This window comes from Lampetra fluviatilis, chromosome 7, assembly GCF_964198595.1.
Source record: "Lampetra fluviatilis chromosome 7, kcLamFluv1.1, whole genome shotgun sequence".
Lineage (NCBI taxonomy): Eukaryota > Metazoa > Chordata > Hyperoartia > Petromyzontiformes > Petromyzontidae > Lampetra > Lampetra fluviatilis.
Window position 1 is genome coordinate 13,407,105 of NC_136281.1, and position 22,012 is coordinate 13,429,116.

At 52.8% G+C, this 22,012-nt stretch overlaps 1 protein-coding gene across 2 annotated transcripts in view; it reads right to left on the reverse strand.

The window, feature by feature from the left end:
- Positions 1-771: 771 nt before the first annotated feature.
- LOC144933601 (mechanosensitive cation channel TMEM63B-like) overlaps positions 772-22,012 on the reverse strand; it is a 50,590-nt gene continuing 29,349 nt past the window's right edge. For both annotated transcript variants that reach the window (XM_078858578.1, XM_078858579.1), the window contains 13 exons: positions 21,229-21,340; positions 20,650-20,786; positions 19,685-19,807; positions 18,992-19,145; positions 17,498-17,604; positions 16,312-16,398; positions 14,816-14,881; positions 12,025-12,187; positions 10,947-11,052; positions 10,527-10,694; positions 9,764-9,879; positions 9,283-9,351; positions 772-6,188 (listed from right to left, as the gene is read on the reverse strand). In XM_078858578.1, the coding sequence (XP_078714704.1) occupies positions 5,970-6,188; positions 9,283-9,351; positions 9,764-9,879; positions 10,527-10,694; positions 10,947-11,052; positions 12,025-12,187; positions 14,816-14,881; positions 16,312-16,398; positions 17,498-17,604; positions 18,992-19,145; positions 19,685-19,807; positions 20,650-20,786; positions 21,229-21,340 (1,627 nt within the window). In that variant the 3' untranslated portion in view covers positions 772-5,969. The remainder of the gene's footprint in view (positions 6,189-9,282; positions 9,352-9,763; positions 9,880-10,526; positions 10,695-10,946; positions 11,053-12,024; positions 12,188-14,815; positions 14,882-16,311; positions 16,399-17,497; positions 17,605-18,991; positions 19,146-19,684; positions 19,808-20,649; positions 20,787-21,228; positions 21,341-22,012) is intronic.

Sequence of the window (22,012 nt, forward strand, 5' to 3'; positions counted from 1 at the left end):
CAAAGACCCCAAGGTGGTTTATCTGACAAAACCCTGCTTGACGTTACTATTATTACAACTACACAATTGTGATCATTATTATACGTTCACCTTTATGCGATATGACAGTGCAATGGTTCTTAACATTTACTGCAGCCTTACACCCCCCCCTTCCAATACGTTATCATGTGCACCAACAGCTGCTTGCGCACAAACTCGTCCACGTACACCTCTTGTTCTCTTTTAGCCCCGCCCCCCTCCCAATACGTTCCATTCATTGGCTACCACATTCTGATAAGCTCCCCCCCCTCCTCCCCCTTAACTTGTATTTAAGAGCTTGCATCTTGGAATCCCTGCCTCACTTGATACAGCAAATCTGGCTGTGACGGTCCCACCTGATGACGGAGACTTGTGTTGCCTCCGAAACGTCGTAATTTTTTATTATTTTATTTATATTATTACTTTTATTAATTTTAATTTCATTTTTTACCTACGTGACTTTACCGAAAAAACCTAAGAGTATTACACGCCTTTGCTTCCCAATCGCAAAACAAATGTATAATGCGAATCAATACGTGGGGTTTGATGAAACAAAGTAGTTTTACTTACATGCCCGTGCTTAATTTGTGTTTTCGATGATTTACTTTCAAAAAGACATCTGGCCATGCCTCGCACCCCCAGAAAGGGCATCTGGCACCCCCAGGGAATGCGTGCACCCCAGGTTAAAAACCACTGACCTATTGCATCCATGCGGTATCGATTGCAACAACAAAAAACCCACCACAGTCACTGTAGAGAACACATCATCGTTTATTGGCTGCCATTGCCCGCGCACGACGCCTGAATCATCACGTGGCTGTTTGACCCCAGACGGTTCATCAGCCCAGCGCATAGGCACCCTCTGCTCCGGAATACATTCACAGCCGGGGTTGAGTTTTGAGTATATGGCGTGGATAGACATCTCTATACTTTCCGTACGTGTACATACTGTATACCTAAAGGTTGTGCGTGCACTTGCATAAACCCATATACTGGATTGCATACATAAATAACGCCGTAATATCAGTCATCCCGGACTGTATTCCGCTCACTTTTGCACATGCGTTCCATCTGAGTGTCTTGTTCTGTCATTTACAATGTCCCCCCCCCCACAAACTCCTCCACTCTGTTCTATTGCAGGGCTGTTTTCAGTTTGAGAACAAGGAAAGGCAGCGTGAGTGGTGAAAAGCAGACGGCTCTTTCATGCTGTCACGTGTGATCACGACCTTCGTTTGTATTCGCCACGCAGAGATGCACACAGGTACACACAGGTACACACAGAGATATACACAGGTACACACAAAGATCCCCCGTTTAGCCTTAACAGACTGTCGAGGCAAGTGCTGTAACGCGAGCACCTATGAAGGCCGGCACGTCACAAAAGAGGGTGGGTGACCTGCACCACGCCCGACCGCCTTTGTCTCCCCAGTGGCGATGTTCACACACGTACAAATACGCACACGCACACACGCAAAGGCGTTCTGGTGAAAACATTTTGCCAAAATCTGCTGGTATCATATTCTTTACCGGAGAGTTTATCGTCACCTGCAACTGAATTCAACAAGATCGTGGACATGGAAGGACTCTGTAACGCTTTCCAACACGCATTTGTCCTCAGCAGTATGTCAATGGACACCATCATCATCATCATCATAACAACCGACGGTGGCACACCCACGCCAAGTGCGCACGACGTGATATGGGTGCCCCCCTGTAGGCCACACAGACCCCAGGGCCCACGACACAGCGACTTCTGCTGGGGAGGGTCTAAGGGAAAACCTTTGATCAATGTGTACGGTCTCGGACTGGCTAAGTCCTTAATAGCAACGCGACTTTATACTGCAGTTGTGTCGTGTATATATCGGCTCATGTTTACGAGAGTTGTCATGCCCCCCCATACCCCGCTACAGATACAGACGTACTGAGCTCACGTGTTAACGCTTTCGACCGTACTCCATCCCGTCTGTAGGTTAACACATTCATGCAACGGTCAATTGTGTATACATTAACACCCTGCATAGGGCTATTGCCTTAATTTCCCCATATAAATGGGTCCAGTTTTTTTTTCCTTTCGGGAATACAATTATACGTTGTTCCGCAGGCTTCCCTCGGGACACTCACATTACACAACAGCACATCCCGAATCCCTACTCTGTGGATAAAGGGCATTTAAACAAGCAGACACCATGGTCTCTATTGGGAGGGGGGGGGGGTAAGGGGTGAGGGGTCAAAACCTTCCTCCAGTGTAGTGTGGAAAACCCCGGCTCAACAAAGTCCAAGAACGACCAGGGTGAAGTGAGCACCGCCCAGGTCACCCAGGTTTGTTGCAGTTCACGCGTTGACATGCATACATACGTACATGCGTACATGCGTGAATGCGTGCCTACCCGTGTACCTTACACCCACGCAACGCACGCATACATCAGTGTTCGTTCGGCACAAAGACGCGCAGAAACAACTGCGCTTGAATCATTTTCCGGGGAGAGAGATCTCAAACAGTCAAATGTTTGTCCACTGGCTCATGTCCTGATCACTTTCACGCACGTGAATATAACAATAATAATAAAAACACAGTTCCCTACCTATCTCGACTTGGCAAGTAAATGTGAAACGAGCACCTATCCAGAGCCGACGAGTCGAGCGGTGGGAGTCGAAGAGCCAGACCCACTACCGTGGCAGGTATTGCATTTCAGGCCGAGTCAACCCGGGACAGACCCAGGGACCGGTTCGGCTAACGCCAGGGACACGTGATATCCCCAACCGGTCCTGGGTCTCCAAGGCAGTAAAACGCAGCTTCCCTGGGTTCATAGGGCAATGCGCTAACCACGGCGCCAGCGCTCCACACACAAAGATCCCCTCTCCTATGGTCGCACAGATTGTTGCGGTTAGCGGGCAAGGACCATGCCAGGCAGCCTTTGCCCCCGCCCCCCGGTGCTGATGCTTACACACCGCACGAGGTACTCAATTAAGGCCGAGTAGACCTACACACGGGACACACACACACGCAGGCGAGTGCAACTGCTGTCCGTATTCGATGGTTCTGATGCTTGAGTCAAGTTAATCCGGCCGGGCTCGTGTCTCCGTCAACAAGACTCGGGCTGAGACCCTGCCAAGTCACATGCGGCAACGCAGCGCAAACTTCTGCCCAGGCAGAGGTGTGCTGCTGCTGCCAAAGCGACATTTTAAGAACCTGGGCACTGCCCCACCCCCCCCTAGCCACTGAACTAGCTGCCTCCCTTAAAAAAGTGGTCTTGGACAAAGCATCGTCCGGTCACCCACGAAAAATCCACAACAATAACTACACATAATAACCACGGGCTTGGCGTGGTCCAGCAGCCAGGCGATAAGACCACTCACTGGGTCACATTGACTCCGGCACTATGCAAACCCAATGTAACCCGTCCAGAGCAGGCACGATTATTCGAGTAAATCAATGAATGAACATTAAAATGATAATCGACAATCTTTTACGTCAATTACTCGGGCCAATAAAGAAAAATGTGGGGGGGGGGGGGGAGGAGGCGTCCCCTATAAGCCACACCCAATTACATCATCACCCCACACCCATTACCTCCCGTCCAGTGGCACACGTAAAAAATAAACAGACGGTAACGATATTTCCCGCCCCCAACAAATGTCATGTTAAGCGACGAGTCGAGCAACCAAATCGATAACCCGTGGAGCGAACGGCTATCGCGGCTCCAACCCGACCTCGTGCCTTGGGCAAGTGCGGCAGTGACCGCTGCTACAGCTGCCCAAGCATCGCCGCCGGTGGCAACTCACGGGGGGGGAGGGGGGGGGGGGCATGGCCTCGCTGTGGCACAATGCAGAGGTCTCGGAGGCACGAGCCGCAGTGGAAGCGTCTTGCAAGTGGTCTCGCGTTAAACTGGTTAAAGCCACCCCCGAACCTTCCTGGTTGGGCCGGGACGGTCCTGGGGTCCAGAATTATTGGGGTACAAAAAAGAATCGTGATTTTCACCACCACCTCCCTGTTTTAAAACGATCTGGCCTCACGCTCGAATATGCAGGGGGGTAAAGGTTTGGGGGGGGGGCTACCAGAGTCGTGGGTGGGGCTTAATAATAGTGGGTGGGGTATAAAAACGGTGGGCGGTGCCAACGACAGGTAGAGCAAGGAGGCTGCTCACCGAGTGGATGGGACCAGTGATTTAATGGGGGCATGACGATGTGAAAGCGGCCGGGGCGAACGGAAGGACGGCTGGCTTCCCAGGTTCAACGTGCGTCCCGATTGAACCTCCCAGAAATGTGCGTGGCTTCCCACGAGGGCTGAGTTGTTCCTCAACCCTCGGACGAGGGAAATTAAAAAGGGCAGCAGCAGCAGCCTTTGAAAAATAAAATAAAACACAAGTTCGTTGTTTTTCAGTGTCTCCATAAGTTTCATTGGGCAATAGAAATCCACAGAAGCCGCCGCACGTTTAGTTACTAAAAGTATCCACCCCCGTCCCCCAACAACCCCCCACCCCCTTGCTGCCGAGCTTACGTGAGCTTAAATATCGGGGGATTTTCGCTTGGACGTTCTTACAAAAAATAATACGTTTTGGTGGAAATACTTTATATGGCTTCCGCGGATTTCTTTCACGACGAGTTTTAATTCTTGGGCGGCTGAAACTGTTGTTTGCTGCCAGCCTCATGCCTATGTACATCACCTCGTCACAGTCTGAGCCTTGTGCAAAAACAACGTTCATTCCTCTTGTTCTCTTTATATAATATATCTTTGCATGCAAAGTTTGGCTATATATAGTGCAAAAAAACCCCAAAGTAATAAATACATCTGATTTAAATATGTATAAAATGTGTTCATCCAGGAAAAGCCTTATTGAGACCCAAGACTCATGAGGCTCCTGCTTTTCACATGGTTGGCCAACTTCTCTTTCGATCAATTTCTTTCGTGGGAGAAAACCAGAGACCAGAGAAAACCCACAGAATATGCAAGAAGATAATGCACAAACTTTGCCATTCAGCTAAACCAAAAACCCTGCCTCTTGAAGACAGGCAGCTCAATGTCCTGCTCGTCTCACACAGGTTCCATCTCTGTGTGATCCACCCATCCTACTGGCAAGTTGCTGGATCACATGTGCGCGCCATCGCACTCGGCTAAAACCTCGTCATGTCCATGATGCACCGGGGCAATTTTGGAGCACAATCGTTGATGGAAATTGTCTAAACTATTTGATGAACGTCCATGGACATGCAGAGCAGACAACCTGCAGTGGTCAAGTGACCTCTGGAAGTTGCCCATCCTCAAAAGATGCCAATCCTCAATTGGGGGCAGCAGCCATCTAACCAGTCCAGATTATGGCAACTGCATCGTTGGCATTATTTACAACGAAAGATAGCGCGGCAATTTATAATCGGTGACGATTGCACGAACATTGTCCTCGCGCGTCATGGCCTTGAGGGAGGGATGCGATGAGCCATCGATACGCGGATTCCTCGACGAACACAGATTCTCTCACGCTCATGACACATGCGTCGGGTCGCGACACGTGACGATCGCGTCCAATTCACGTGCGCCCTACGAATAGTTCGTGGCAACTGTGTATACGCGACAGATGCCACACATGCACCACATCCGTAAACAAAAAACAATCGCTTGTCGAATCGTGATCCTGGAATCGTGATGAGCCGTCCCTAATCGCCGAGGCGTTGAGTCGTTGCAGACTGATTATGGTTGCCACCTCTGAGGTACAAACAGCCGGAGCATATCATGGGAAGAAGACACATCTCACACTGCAGGAAGACGGCCAAACCACGTGTAAATGTGGTCTCTTGAGTGGCGCATGATTATTATTATGGAACTGACAAAGACCTGGACTTTTAATGTCATGGGAGGACTTACACATTTTTCAGGACAGAGGATGTCCTGAGGAAACTGGGGACAGGTGGCAACCCTAATCCTGACCCGTAGGCGGCCCAGCGAAGGCCCAATTTCGCTACTGCCGATCGCCGGCGCCGTCCACGACGGCGTTATCTTCCTGCAGGAGCCAGACGCCGGAGACGCGCGGCTGGATGGCGGCATCGAGCGCAGCGTCGATATCCGTGGCCCCATAGGATGGCCCCGTGGGGTCCGGCGTCTCCCCGAGCTCCTCCTCGTCCTCCTCCTCCGCTCTCCCGCCGTTGATCACCTCCAACAGCATGGCCGCCTGGTAGGTCTGCGCCAGAGCATGTCGCGTAAAAGAAACGTCTGCGACGTTAGCTTGAATTTGCCTTGCGTCTAAATTCAACAAGGTATATGCCACCGCGGTGTGGCGGTCAGCACACTGGGTTCGCACGCTGGGTTCGCCAGTTCAATCTCCCAGCACGGCAATTAAAACAATGGGCAAGTTTCTTAAAATCCATTTAGTAGCGTAATTGGGTACACCACAATCGATACGTGCGTGGTGGGGTGAAGCGTGGTGGGGTGAAGCGTGGTGGGGTGAAGCGTGGGGTGAAGCGTGGTGGGGTGAAGCGTGGGGTGAAGCGTGGTGGGGTGAAGCGTGGGGTGAAGCGTGGTGGGGTGAAGCGTGGGGTGAAGCGTGGTGGGGTGAAGCGTGGGGTGAAGCGTGGTGGGGTGAAGCGTGGTGGGGTGAAGCGTGGGGTGAAGCGTGGTGGGGTGAAGCGTGGGGTGAAGCGTGGTGGGGTGAAGCGTGGGGTGAAGCGTGGTGGGGTGAAGCGTGGGGTGAAGCGTGGTGGGGTGAAGCGTGGGGTGAAGCGTGGTGGGGTGAAGCGTGGTGGGGTGAAGCGTGGGGTGAAGCGTGGTGGGGTGAAGCGTGGGGTGAAGCGTGGTGGGGTGAAGCGTGGGGTGAAGCGTGGTGGGGTGAAGCGTGGGGTGAAGCGTGGTGGGGTGAAGCGTGGTGGGGTGAAGCGTGGGGTGAAGCGTGGTGGGGTGAAGCGTGGGGTGAAGCGTGGTGGGGTGAAGCGTGGGGTGAAGCGTGGTGGGGTGAAGCGTGGTGGGGTGAAGCGTGGGGTGAAGCGTGGTGGGGTGAAGCGTGGGGTGAAGCGTGGTGGGGTGAAGCGTGGGGTGAAGCGTGGTGGGGTGAAGCGTGGTGGGGTGAAGCGTGGGGTGAAGCGTGGTGGGGTGAAGCGTGGGGTGAAGCGTGGTGGGGTGAAGCGTGGGGTGAAGCGTGGTGGGGTGAAGCGTGGGGTGAAGCGTGGGGTGAAGCGTGGTGGGGTGAAGCGTGGTGGGGTGAAGCGTGGGGTGAAGCGTGGTGGGGTGAAGCGTGGGGTGAAGCGTGGGGTGAAGCGTGGTGGGGTGAAGCGTGGTGGGGTGAAGCGTGGGGTGAAGCGTGGTGGGGTGAAGCGTGGGGTGAAGCGTGGTGGGGTGAAGCGTGGGGTGAAGCGTGGTGGGGTGAAGCGTGGGGTGAAGCGTGGTGGGGTGAAGCGTGGGGTGAAGCGTGGTGGGGTGAAGCGTGGTGGGGTGAAGCGTGGTGGGGTGAAGCGTGGGGTGAAGCGTGGTGGGGTGAAGCGTGGGGTGAAGCGTGGGGTGAAGCGTGGTGGGGTGAAGCGTGGTGGGGTGAAGCGTGGGGTGAAGCGTGGTGGGGTGAAGCGTGGGGTGAAGCGTGGTGGGGTGAAGCGTGGGGTGAAGCGTGGTGGGGTGAAGCGTGGGGTGAAGCGTGGTGGGGTGAAGCGTGGGGTGAAGCGTGGGGTGAAGCGTGGTGGGGTGAAGCGTGGGGTGAAGCGTGGTGGGGTGAAGCGTGGGGTGAAGCGTGGTGGGGTGAAGCGTGGGGTGAAGCGTGGTGGGGTGAAGCGTGGTGGGGTGAAGCGTGGTGGGGTGAAGCGTGGTGGGGTGAAGCGTGGGGTGAAGCGTGGTGGGGTGAAGCGTGGGGTGAAGCGTGGTGGGGTGAAGCGTGGGGTGAAGCGTGGTGGGGTGAAGCGTGGGGTGAAGCGTGGTGGGGTGAAGCGTGGGGATTCCCATCTCTTCTTACAAGCTATCTGGCCGTCGTGAACGAGTGAGCCAGAATACGCTCGAGAGGATCTCTCAAGAGAGCTCCCTTGAGTGAAGGCCTTTCTGCCAGCAGTGGCGCGAGTAAGAAATTGCAGCGATGCACCTTTATCTTGCACCTGACGTGATATAGGCAGCCTCTCCTTACCTAGATTCCCTCCCGGGTTCACTGGGGCAAGGCATCCCAGGCGAGAGGGGAGGGCAGGGGATCAGGCCTCCCAGCCTATACTGTTAGTGATGAAGGCGTCGGCCATGATTGAGTTCAATGGATAAGTAGCAACATACAACCATGTTGCAAACCAGAAACAACGACGGTTGTAGTGTTTAACGATGGATATTTAGCAATATTTGAAGAACACAACAAATGTGCAAAAAAGTTGAAATGCTTCTTTTCCACTTTCAGGATGGATATTGTGGCCTCCTCACAGTGGTGGGATGTAAAGTGTCTGACCTGGTACACAGGAGGTCGTGGCTTCGATCCCGACCCTGACGCCTGCTGTATAATAAGAGTCAGCGTGTCTCTCTCTCTCTGTGGTCGCATGGATTTTCCTCCGGGTCTGCCGGTTTTTCCCTCCACATTTAGAAACATGTGTTTAGAGTATTTGGCTACTATAAATTCCCACATGATAAGCCATTTCATTGGCGTATCATTTGTGGCCAGGTCACTTCTGAAAAAGAGTTATAAAGCTCAGTGAGCCTTACCAGGTAAAATACAAAGTTTAGTTTAAACGAAAACCCAGGAGCCTCCGGCACCGCTGACAAGAATGCAGAGGTTGAAAACAGGTTTTAATTCCTTACCCGTACCCGTACCCGGCCGCACCAGGGTCGCAAACGGGTACCCGTACCCGTACCTGGCCGGGTACGGGTATGGTTACCCGTACCCGATAGCCGGCCGGGTACAGGTAGCCGGGTATCGGGTAGGGTACGGGTATCGGGTACCCGATTGCGACCTCTGGGATGAAGCCATGTTGCAGGCGCGGGTGGGTTGATTCTAGGAACTTGAATTGTGAGAAGAGACAAGACGTTGGGAAATGAGTGACAAACGGTTACTCACCAGTGACTCACGTACTACCCGTACCCGTACTCGGCCACACCATGGTCGCAAAAGGGTACCCGTACCCGGCTGGGTACGGGTAGCCGGGTATCAGGTAGGGTACGGGTATCGGGTACCCGGTTGCGACCTCTGCAAGAATGGGGCAGGGCGAGCGTGGAGGGAGAGCGAAAGGGGATTGGAAGGGGGGGTGGAAGGGAAAGTGGAAGGGGAGCTGAAGCAGGGTCAAAGAGAGGGTGGAAGGGGAACGGAGGGAAGAGCGTTGGGCACGTACCGGTGAGGAGGGCGCGTAGGCAACGCCGTCGTTCGAGATCGAGTCCTCCGCAGGCTGTCGGGAGGCGCTCTGCGGAAACCCACAGAAATCAAAACGTAGGTGGATTTCTGGTGCAGGTGCCAGTGTTGGTGCATGTGCCAGTGTTGGTGCAGGTGCCAGTGTTGGGTGCATGTGCCAGTGTTGGTGTAGGTGCTAGTGTTGGTGCAGGTGCCAGTGTTGGTGCAGGTGCCAGTGTTGGTGCATGTGCCAGTGTTGGTGTAGGTGCTAGTGTTGGTGCAGGTGCCAGTGTTGGGTGCATGTGCCAGTGTTGGTGTAGGTGCTAGTGTTGGTGCAGGTGCCAGTGTTGGTGCAGGTGCCAGTGTTGGTGCATGTGCCAGTGTTGGTGTAGGTGCTAGTGTTGGTGCAGGTGCTAGTGTTGGGTGCATGTGCCAGTGTTGGTGTAGGTGCCAGTGTTGGTGCAGGTGCCAGTGTTGATGCTCACCTGGTTGATGTGGATGCTGCAGTACTTAAAGTAGCCAAAGAAGGATCGTCCAATGCAGACGGTGACCGTCAGGAGCAGCACGACGAACGTGAAGATGGTGATGTGGCTTCTGGGCCCTGCGGCGTTGACGACGCGCACAAGAGGAGGAGACAAAGACAATGGTATACCCCCCCCCCCCCATGTAGCCTACACAGACTGTTGGGGCAAGTGTTATGAGAGAACCGGTGAAGGCCGTCACGGCGCATGAGGGGGTGGTGTGGCCAGTGCCACACCTGGCCGACCTTGCCTCCCCAGTGCTGGTGTTTACACAACACATCAGGTACTCATTTACGGCTGAGTCGACCTATGAGACCTCATGATCTGTTCAGATATTCACTGATGTTAGCCATGGCCCGGAATCAAACTTAGTTACTAGATGGATTTGAGAACCACGACACTCCTGCTCCACACACACACAAATGGACACAGCTCAACACGCAACACAATGATTGCATTATTTTAGTTGTTTTCGCATCGGAGGTGGCGGAGGAGGCGAGTGGCGGCAGTGACGAGTGGCGGCGGAGGTGAGTGGCGGCGGAGGTGAGTGGCGGTGGTGGTGAGTGGCGGTGGAGGTGAGTGGCGGTGGTGGTGAGTGGCGGCGGAGGTGAGTGGCGGTGGTGGTGAGTGGCGGTGGTGGTGAGTGGCGGTGGTGGTGAGTGGCGACGGTGCTGAGCGGCGGCAGTGGTGAGCGGCGGCGGGAGGGAGGCTGGGGTGCGGCACGCACCGAGACGCAGCACCGAGTAGAAGAGGAGCCAGCAGATGCAGAGGATGGGCGCCGCCACCACCTGGTTCACGGCGGCTGAGTGGATCTGCCGGTTGAGCTTGGCCGGCATGTAGGCGTAGTAGATGTTATAGCGATCCACCATGTGCTTGAGCAGGATGTAGATGAGGCCTGCAGAGCACGGAGCCCGTCAGTGGCTGCTGTCAGCGAGCGCTTACCGAGCACGCGGCGTGTGCGGATCAAAAATCGTCGCGCCTGTAAGAATCGGCTCATCTCAAATCGTGCACGTCGGATGCAATTGGTACAAGTAATCTTTCCAGCGACCGAAGCAATCAAAATTAGACGGAGCTCTAGATGGTGCCCCTTTCGAGAGTATTTTGGGGGGAGGGGGGGCTGTGTGGTGGGGGGGTGGGTGGCACTGACCAAAGAGGAGGATGATGGGACACGTGATGCTGTAGGTCATGACGACGGTGAGCACGGACATCATCCAGGCGTACGCCTGCCCGAACTGGAACTCGTACGCTTGCTCCTGCGCCGTCGGAAAGGGTGTGGGTCAAGCGGGTGGGAGAGGCACGGCAGTCGGATTGCCATAATAATAATAATAATAACCACGCATGTCCCATATTTATCGCCGTATGGTTAGGGTGGTTGCGTGGGTGACATTATGATTGTGCTTGTTTACCCAGGAAAGCCTCACGACTCTTTTTCGGGAGGGCCCTGCCAGTGTCTTTGCCGTAGGGCGCGATGATTGCTACGTATAATTAGAAATGATTCGCGGGTACATTTTCAAATTTGGACCACGATGTCGGCGCACAGTGGTGACCTACTCTTGCGAGCGACGCCACGGGCTTCTGAACACACCGCAGTGCTGACCTGAGCGGCCACTCGATTCGAACCGTCAACTTTCTGCAACAAGCGGCGAAAGTGCAACCACTAGGCCATGCCACCGCCATATATGGTGGTGGTGGTGGCGTGAAGGTGGTTGTTGTTTTGTGGGTGACGTATGGGCGAATGACACGGAGTGGTGATCGCAATTGCTTAGGCGACGTGGAGCGGGTGTGGTCAGTCCTGTGGACGACCGTGGCGGTTGTGCGAGTGACGTACGGCAGCCGTGGCATTGACGGATGGGCAATGTGATGTTGCTGTGGTAGTTGCAGCAGCTGCTCGGGCGACAGGCAGCTGTTGCGACCGCATGGGGCGTCGTGGTGGCGAGATGTTAACTCCCTCGCCTGGTATGCAGGAGGTCGTGGGTTCAATCCAGATGCCTACACCTGCATATTTGGGGTTTGCATGTCTTCCTCCCCGTGGTTGCGTGGATTTTTCTCTGGGTCCTCCGGTTTCTCCCTCCGCATTTAGAATCAACATCACGCGAGTATTTGGCTGCTAAAAATGTCCACGTGGTAATGCCACCTTGTTGAGCAATCATTTGGTCGGGTCGCTTTTTAACAAGAGCTACGTAGCTCAGTGGGCGGTCGTGTCGCGGGTAATTGTGTGTGAGCACCTGCTTGACGTTCTTGCGCTCGGCCTTCGATCGGGCCCAGCAGAGCCTCAGCGCGTACAGGAGGAGCCCCGGCACCCGCAGCAGCTCCATGGCCGTGCCGATGAACGCCGACGTGATGACGTAATTCACGAAGAAGGCGCCGTTGTCCGGCAGGAAGACGCACCTGGAGCGGGCGGCAGTGCGGGGTCGTGGAGGGAACGGCAGCGATCGTCCCGAGTGGCAGGCGAAAGACGCGGACAGGCAGGGAGAGACAGACAGACAGGGAGACAGAGACAGAGACATCACAAGCGGGTGAGATGAGAGAACACAACCATGGGCAGCACCACGATTTTGGACAAACCTGTGGGTAAGCACTAATAACGCATTTACTATGAGAAACCCTTGGTTCTTTCGGCAACGTCACGTAGAAGGGAATTACTAAAATAATACAAATATAAAACAATAAAAATTCTCACGACGTTTCGACTGCAACACAAGCAATCATCATCAGGTGTGAAATCCACAGCAAGAAAGGTCGTGAGAAATTTTATTGTTTAATATTTTTATTATTTAATTGTTTCCCTTCTACGTGACTTTACCGAAAAAAACAAGAATATGAATCCCTGCAGTCACGAAATAAGCTTTAAATCGAAATCTATGAGCAACCCGTTTAGTGCATTCGCCAGTGGCACCTTGCTGCGGCAATGGCAGAGTAACGGAGCTCTGTCTGGCCAATGACAACAGAGTTTATTCTTCACGTGAGCTTCATTAACAATGCAAGTGGCTGACAAAGCACACGACCTCGGTAGACGCGTGACTCAGGTCTGTGATTTGATTGGAAGTTGCTACCCCAGTCTCCCACTAGGGGGCGCAGCGGTCAGATTCGTCCATCGGGGGCACAAATCAACTTGAGAACCGGCGATGAAAGATGGACGATGTGTTTTCTACTGCAGAGTGGAAACCGAGCGGAGGCAAAAGGAAGCAGCGGAAGAGACGTCAAGCGGTGGGACGACGTCGCGTAAGCTCAGAGGCCACTGCTGTACGAGAGCAGCTCAAGTTCATGTATTAGGTGTAGCCCTGTGAGCCATTCGGCTCTTGAATCAGGTGCAACCCCAACAAATAAAAAACAAAAACATGAACAAGAAAACATCTTAAAGTGACTATGTGCAAACAGAAAATCCAAGAAAAGACAGCAAAATATTGCAGAAAAAGCACCGTACACCAACACTGTGTGCAAAAATCACAGTGGGATGCAAGTCAAACAACAACAACAACCACAAGACAACTTAGATTAAGGCCATCAGTCTAATTCTGTACTACAACAAACAAACATGGCCAAACCAAAAACACTTTTCGAAAATCACCAAAATAAAGCCATAAAAGCAATGAAACAGTACAGGTCATAGGAACTGTGACCGAATTTTCACAATAAACGACGAAAACAACATGTACTACCAAACTCTGCAGCCATAGCTGTCTGCATGAGTCACTCCACAACAGTAGGAGCATCAGTCGGAGTATCAACATTTTTCAATGCACCTTTAAGATCAGCGCACTAAATGAAAACACAGATCATACTTTGCAGCGATCATCCGGAGCGAAACAATGTATTTTAGGCCACTAAATTGCAGCGGCAGCTATGGGTGTACAACTCCTCTAGAGCAGTTTTGAGTGGGGAGAGAATGGAATATGGGCGAAAATGGTGGACGCCTTTGCCCAGCAGTGGGAAGTTACAGGCCGACAACAACACAAGCAACAACAACGTGAAATGATGCGGCAGCTGCTGCTGGTTGGCGATTGCCAAGTGGCCCAGTGCAACGCTTCTGCTAGAGAGAGAGGGGGGCACGGAGGGGGCGATGAGAGAAAGAGGCAGGGGTGTTTGATAACAAATCGGCAAGCCTCAATACAAACCACGACGACCACCGCCCATCGCTAAGTGTTGGTGCCAGCATGCAATGGCTCAGCACTGACTGGAGGAGCTGATGAGTGGTTTTCTTTATGTCAGTGTGTACGTATGTTGAACTTCTTTGGCACCGTACGTAGCCAACCGTGCTAATCGGAGGTGCGGGGGAAGGACAACACACTTTGGGTCTCTGTGCGAGTAGTCTGTGTGTGTGTATACAGGGTACTTAAAATTGTTTTAACACTTATATGAGACTATCGTTTTTAATGGGAAAAAGAACGGACAATACACTGTAACATGATAACAAATTGTATGTTAATAGCTTCAAAAAGTCTCCACTTGTTCGTCATCATTGTCAACACGCGCCTGGAATCGTCTCCAGAGCCCAGAGGCACATTTATCGTGGTATTTTTGCAAATTCTCAAAAGTGTTAACATTGTTTGAAGCACCCCGTACGTAGCCAACCGTGCTAATCGGAGGTGTGTGGGAAGGACAACTCTGTGTGAGTAGTCTATGTGTGTAATATTGGGTCTTTCGGTAAAGTCACGTAGATAGGTTCAAAGAAAATAACAAAAATAAGAAAAACTACGACGTTTCCTTCGGAACACAAGCAATCGTCATCACGAGAAAAAATAGCTGTGCTAATGACGATTCTTGTGTTGGAATCGAAGCGTCGTAGTTTTTGTTATTTTTTGTTATTTTCTTTGAACATATCTATGTGACTTTACCGAAAGACCCAAAGAATATGAATTCCTGCAATCACGAAAGGGTTAAGTCAAGATTTAGTCTATATGTGTATATTGAACTTCTTTCGCACCGTACGTCGGCAACCGTGCTAATCGGAGGTGTGGGGGAAGGACGCGTTGCACCTTGCCGGCGAGGATTCAGATCAAACGCTCGTGTACTCACTCGAAACGGACCGAGCCCTGTTCCAGGAAATCCTTGTCGAACAGCCAGCGGAAGAACACGTTGAGGCTGTGACGACACACGTGAGAGAGTGGCCACACACACACACCACAAAGACATAAGTAAAACAACAGCCTCCATTCGCACACTCAGTGGCGGTAACCGTCACCACTGCGCTTGCGTGTGATCTTGACAATGCTCAGCTGCTTTTGTCGATGTTAACAAACTGAATCAGGTACTCACTTATCACTGAGCATATCAAGGGGAGGCCCAGGACAAGTTCAGATACTGCTCGCCACTCAACGTTAGCCGTGATCGGGTATTGAACTCGTGTTGCCTGGGTTTAAAACGCAGTGCAATTACCACTAACACCCACGACGCCACACTTGCATGCCTGCCCTGCACACACACCATGACATCTTAGACTAACAGTGTGCGGGAGATGCACGTACACTTAAAAAAAAAAAACAATGATTATTATTCCGCTATGCATTCAAAGTGAGTGGCACGCTTCATCACGTTCTTAGACAGGAGACCACATGGCCGGTTTGTTCAGTGGCATCATCGACACGCATTGGCCCCGGCTCACATCGGCATTGCTCCCTCCCCGCTGCTCTCGCGCGGCTCAGAAGCAGCGGCCGGTAGCTATCGAGCGTGCGAAGGCGGTGCAACTGCACCGGGGGGGGGGGGGGGGGTCGGGGGACCCACAGACTGGGCGGGGCGGGTTGAACCGGAGGTGAGGGGGCAATTTTAATTCCTCTCTCCAGGGCCCACGCCAAACGCTCTATGCGGCGGGCGAGAAGCGCGTCGAAAAAAAAAAGGCCCCATAATTTGACAACGTGAAACGAACGAAAGTTCCTTTCCTTCGTGGGGTGATAACTGGGACAAAACGCGGCGGCGAGTGCGGTCGGCTGTGGCGGGGGTGGCGTCAGAGTGCGCGGAGTTCGTGCCGTTAAGTGGCATGACTCGTGTCGGGCTCAACTTGCTGTGTGGCTAAAAATTGCCTGATGAGTGGAAATGGCTGATAAAACCCCTGTTTGGTTATGGCTCCACAAACGTTGTAATGTGTGTACAGCAAGTCGCACGCCAGAAAATCAGGGCTGTTGAAGTTACTGATTGACCACCGTTTCGCCATCGCTGGGCCTTGATAACAAAGGTCGTTTGTCCTCCGCGATTACGAAGTTACGTTTCACTGCGAGATGACGCCTGGCGGTCACAAGGTGACGTCCAACGTGATGACGCCGTCGGAAGAGTCGGGGAGGGACGGCGCGCATGCCTCCACGGCCAGAGGGCAGACTTCGAGGAAAACTAATTTTAGCACTGGTTTTTTTTTACAAGTTTGCCAATTTTTTTATCACGTAAGTCTGCAAAAGCAACACGGCGTTATTCTAACGTTTCGTGCTTTTGTCCAAGCGTGTGGATGAGGCTCATCGAGGCCCCCCCACCTCGCGCACGGAGCGAACGCACAAACGCTGTCAACCTCAGCGCGGCCCACCGACCTGGTGAGCCCGAGCGAGGGCAGGATGAGAACCATGAAGATCAGGTAGAAGTAGCACTTGTGCATCGTGGTGCGATTCTCGGTCGAGCTGAAAAGGCGGACACAGAGAAACGTGCCCGAGGTCAGACGGAGCAGCCGCGCGAGGTTCGGCGAGCCAAACCAAAAACAGCCCAAACGCGAAAGCCACGGGCCGGGCTCGCGAAATTATTTTTAAGATAATTTGAAGGAATAGTTTCGATTTGCAACGCGACGCCTCGCTGCGGTTTCGCTTCGCCCCTCGCAGAGAGAGAGAGAGAGGACGACTCAAGAGGATGAACCACAGACGAGCGGGAAAGGCAGCAACCAGTGAAAAATTCCCTCCCCCCAATCTCTGTGGTCTTCTATAAATTGAAGGTGTTATTAGCCAATTCACGAGCACAATTTTACAATCATACATTGTCTGACCGGTCGCAATGTTTCCTGAATGTCCACATGAAGGCTTGCTTAAGTTTGCGTACATATTCCGTTGGTTATGGCGCGTGAGCAAAATACTGCGGTACGTTAAGGATGTGGAAGGGACACAGATCAGCACGTGGTATACGTGATGGATTGGTGCAGGTAGAGGCTTTCAGCAGTATCGTTTTAAATATTATTTTCACCCCCGGTTAATTTTAAATATATTTTTTGGTAAATAACATGAATTGTACCTTTACAGTCGTTTTTTTATATAGATATATAAAGTGCTGTGGCATGTCTAATTTTGGATGGCACGAATAAAATGTATTGTACAGTACATGCAAATACGTGAACAAAATAAAGTGACGCAGGTAAAACAGTTGAGCTGATGAAAGTTTCCTTCAATTATTCTGCACACAACAGAGCCCAGATGGATCCCCAATCACACAGATTTACCCACGTCGATATTCCATGAAATGCCACGATTTGTGGCCAAGATTCTACTCCAGAACAATTTAATCATAGCGGAGACTACAGCGCCTTTACTGGCGGCTGCAGGCTTCACTCGAACCAGTCCCGATAGGTAGTGCATCGACAACCGACGCGCGTGTGTGCGTTGCGAATCGGTGAGCACAGCAATCGCTTTTCAATCGACGCGTCGTCGCACGTCCAGGGGAAGAGAAGCGCACGTGGAGCGGAGCAAGTTTCTGGACATTAGGAGCAGCAGAGGACGGGGGGTTGAGGGTGCGCACCGGGTCCAGTGCGACTCGAGGAAAACGGAGTAGTAGACGAGGAAGGGCAGCACGGCGGAGAAGGCCCAGAGCAGCAGCGTGGGCAGGAACTGGGTGACGATTGGGCTCTGTGGACCACGCAACACCTCCGATTAGTACGGCTGGTGACGTACGGTATGAAAGAAGTTCAACATACATCCATACAGACACCGTATATGCTATTATAAAAAATATATATTTTACGCGAGCATGGGGAGAGAGACATGCAAACTCCAAATATGCAGGCGTCAGGGTCGGGATTGAACCCACGACCTCTTGCGTACCAGGTGAGGGAGTTAACATCTCGCTGCCGCTGCACCTCTTATGTAAATACATGTACATCATCAGCCGTCGCCATCTCTCATGATCTTGCGATGCAATGATCTGTTGTCAAATGCTCGCCCGCACACGGACCAATTTCATCGCTCCATCTCCGTTGTGGAAGTCCTCTTGGACGTATTCCCTCCGTAGGCTGCCACTGTTTCACACGTATCCTTGACGGACCCGTGACCGCAGCTTCTTGGCCATATGTCGCGACCGGGAATCGTAACTAGCCACTAGATGGCGCAACGAATACAACAAAAATAAAAGTCGGTTCTTGAATCAATGTGACCACGAATCGCGACAATTCGTTGGATCGCTGGGGCGCAGTGAATCGCTCCATGCCTACAATGTAGAGTAGATGTCTACAATACAAAAAATCTTTGTCTTCGAGGTCTGAGCTGGCCACCGCCGAGTACCTGGGTTCCAATACCAGACGGCCGCCAGCGAATAAAACCACGTTCTTTAAGTCGAGCAAGTCGATGGTCCCAGCCCGGTCACCAATGGCCACTGCACAAAACAACTCCCATCACATTAAACCTGATTTTGAGATTCAATCGGTTAAATTCCAGCGCTGAGAATGATCAATTGTACTGTCGTGCGACGGACATTAACCTCTCTCTGTAGCAGGGTGCGTGGGAAGTATCCCATAAGTCGATTGGGGTTCACAACAAAATAATCATCGCTCCCATACCGCAAAAAAAAAAAACGTGGCAGGACCCTCCTGAATTTTTTTTCGCGATACTCGGATGAGGCTTCACACTGTGAGGCTCTCCTACGTAAACAATCGGAATAATCATAATAATAAAACCCTACTCTGTGTAGACCCAGATATCGCTTGAAGGGCTCTTAGAGATATCTCTGTGAGTCACGTAAAAAGGGAAATAATAAAATAATAAAAATAAAACATAATAAAATACAATGTTTTATTTTTATTTGTATTATTTTATTATTTCCCTTCTACGTGACTTTACCGAAAGATGAATCCCTGCAGTCACGAAAACTTTAAATCGAAATATCTCTGTGATATCCGCTTTTTACTGCATAGCCAGGGTAAGCTTTGGGGAAGAAAAAAAAATCCGTAAAGAAATCAAACGGAGGGAGGAGGAGAGGCGCGCGTGGGGCTGGTGGTGGCGGGAAGGAAGCGGGCCTCACGTTGAGGCTCTCGATGGGCTTGGTGACGTTGAACTTGTCCATGGTGTTGACGATGATGGCGGGCGTGGTGAGGAAGAAGAGCAGGAGGAAGAGCAGAGCGTTGAGCACGAACACGCGGCACCACCACATCAAGCCCTGCACCTGCAAGTTCTCCCTGCGGTCACCAGCAACACGAACGTCACGAAGACGAGCTGTCAGGGCCCGAGCGAGACGCTCTTACGATGCACAACGAACGCACATGAAGCGCGTGCCGAGTATATCACCGACAGACAGAAAGTGCATTTCTCCACTTAATTTTTTTTTACAAAAATTCGTCCCGTCAGCCTATGGATCTTCCAGACCAAAGTTGTGCACTTCCAGAACAAGAGCCGGTGGTCCTGGAAGCAACGGTTGTTGGACCTGACGATCAAGGCCCATTGACGTGGCGATTAAGGATACCATGGATTGTCGACCCGAGGTATCAGGAGATGACGGTTTGTTGGCGTGGTGATTGTGCACGCACAATGAACTTCTTCTGCACCATATGCAGCCGACCATGCTAATCGGAGGAGGATCAGCACGGTTGGCGGACGACGGCTCGTGATGACGGAGGTTCTCGAGGTGACGGCGTGCGGAGCTCGTACACATAAAACTGACGAGGAGCCGCGGGGGGGGGGGGGGGGGGGGTGTGGGGGCGGGGGGCAGAGCGCGTACCAAATGATGGAGTTGGGGTCCGGGGCGTAGCGCACCCTCCAGCTGCTGGCGCCGAGCTCCTCCGAGAGGCGCGACACGTGCGGCCTCCTCCAGCAGCGCAGCAAGTTGTAGTCGGCCAGGATGCTGCAGCGCCGTTGGACAGGGATCAAGGGATCAAACAAACACGCGGCTTCATTCCACGGAGCAACATCTGCGTGGCACACGGGACCCGTGGCACCGTGCCAACCGATGCCGCTCTCGCACACAAACCTCTCCGGGTGGGGGGAAGTTCCACGCGCCTCGAGGCAAATCACAAGTGCACGCGGAACGGCGCGCGTTCAATCATTAAAACCGATGTTGAACGTTATGATACTTGAGCCGCGAGAAATTGCATATCATAATAACGAAAAGTAAATGAACACCACGATTGTTTTCAATGGTGGGAATCCGACTGCGTGTGCCGGTTGTGTGATCGGTGTGCCCGGCCAGACTTCACTGGCGTCACAGTAAATTATCACGGTCATCACGGTCATCATTCTCCTCTTAATGCGCTGCCTGGATGAACGCCTATCTCGACCGACAATATTTACCCATGATCCTTTGCAAATCCCTCTCACACACACTCTTTCACTGTCTGTTGGGACACTGATCAAACAAATCCACCTCCACAAGCACGTTGTGTTTCTGTGCCAAGATGCCGAATGACTTGTACACAACCGTACTGTTCCCGCTGTTGGCCAGCCTCCACTCGTTTATCTCACGGCACATGATGGCCACTCAACCACGGTGCCCATCTCCCAACAGGAGAGCACAACAGTGCCAGTGGTGGTGTCGGTGTCGTGGTGGTGTCAGCGTGGTGACAGTTTCGGTGTTGGCTCTGGTGATGTCAGCGTTGTGTCGGTGTCGGCGTTGTGGTGGCATCGTGGCCATGTCGGTGTCGTGGCGGCGCCGGCGTTGTGGCGGTGGTGGTGCGGCATGGCACTCACTCGGACGTCGTGCGGTCGTCCTGGAACGTGACGAAGGCCATGCCGAGCGGCTGTGAGCGCACCTTGCTGCGCTCCTTCTCACACTCGGCGCTCAGCGAGTTCTTCAGCCCCTTGTAGTGCTCCACCGCGTCCACCTCCTGCGCGCACACGGACGGCACGTAACATCATAATTCACGAGCTGTGAATGATGATTGTGTTATTATCAACCAGTACGAGCCTGTACAAGGGACCAGGTGACTAGTTTCTGAACTGCAATGCTTAATATAAACCCATTAACTAAATATGTTTTACTTTACCAGGTAAGGCCCATTGAGCTCTTTTTCAGAAGCGGCCTGACCACAAATGATAGCTCAACGAAGTGGCTTATCGTGTGGAAATTTACAGCGGCCAAATGCTCTCAATGCCCGTTTCTAAATACGGGGGGGGGGGGGGGAAACCCCAAGGACCCGGAGGAAAATCCACGCGACCACAAGGGGAGAAAGACACGCACACTCCAAATATGCAGGCGTCAGGGTCGAACCCACGACCTCCTGTATACCAGGCGAGGCAGTTGACATCTCTCCACCACCCACCGCTCACCTGGTGGTTCCCGCAGCATTTGCAGCAGCACAGGTGGCCGCACGGCCGCGGGTCGATGGTCTCTCCCTCGGGTCGCACGTCGTAGTACTTCAGAGCCTTCGCCACCTTCTTCCTGCGCCGCGGGCAGACGAGACGGGGGTCAGAGCGCTGTTAGCGAGCGCCTAGTAAGGCCCCGCGCACGGGCACGGTGAGGCGAGCGACACTGCCGCTGCCTCGGGTTGCCACCTGTCATGGTTTTGAGGCACCTGTCCAGGGAAAGTCTGCAAGTCGTCCTGGGATATTAAAGAGTCCTGTTTTTTGTCGGTTGTTTAATAAAATAACGCTCATGTCTACGTCCCCTTTTCCCCCCGGAATTCTGAGATTGTTTGTACTGAACGCCGGTGACGTCGTCGACCGCAAAGCCTCCGAAGCGGGAACACGTTTTAGGCCGAGTTAACCTCGAAGAGGAGGCGGCTATCGGAGATTGTCACGTGGCGAGAGAAGCGGCACAGAGTCGAAGCACGTGGAGAGAGAACGTCAGGGCGGCCGCTCGCGTGCGATCACGGTGACCCTTTCTTGGCTTCGAAGACGACCCCAGGGAGCTTGGGCCCCAGGCAGTGACGAATGAGACTTGGCAACTCGCACGGCTCGGAAGCGAAACTGTGCCGCCTCGATCGTGGGGAGCATCGCGACGCATCTCCCCAGACGCGCACTCACAAGCGGTCCGAGGACACGCGCCCACCGAGCCAAACACTTGAGAGTGTAATTGGCCAAACATTCCAATGGAGGCCACCCCTGAAAGTAA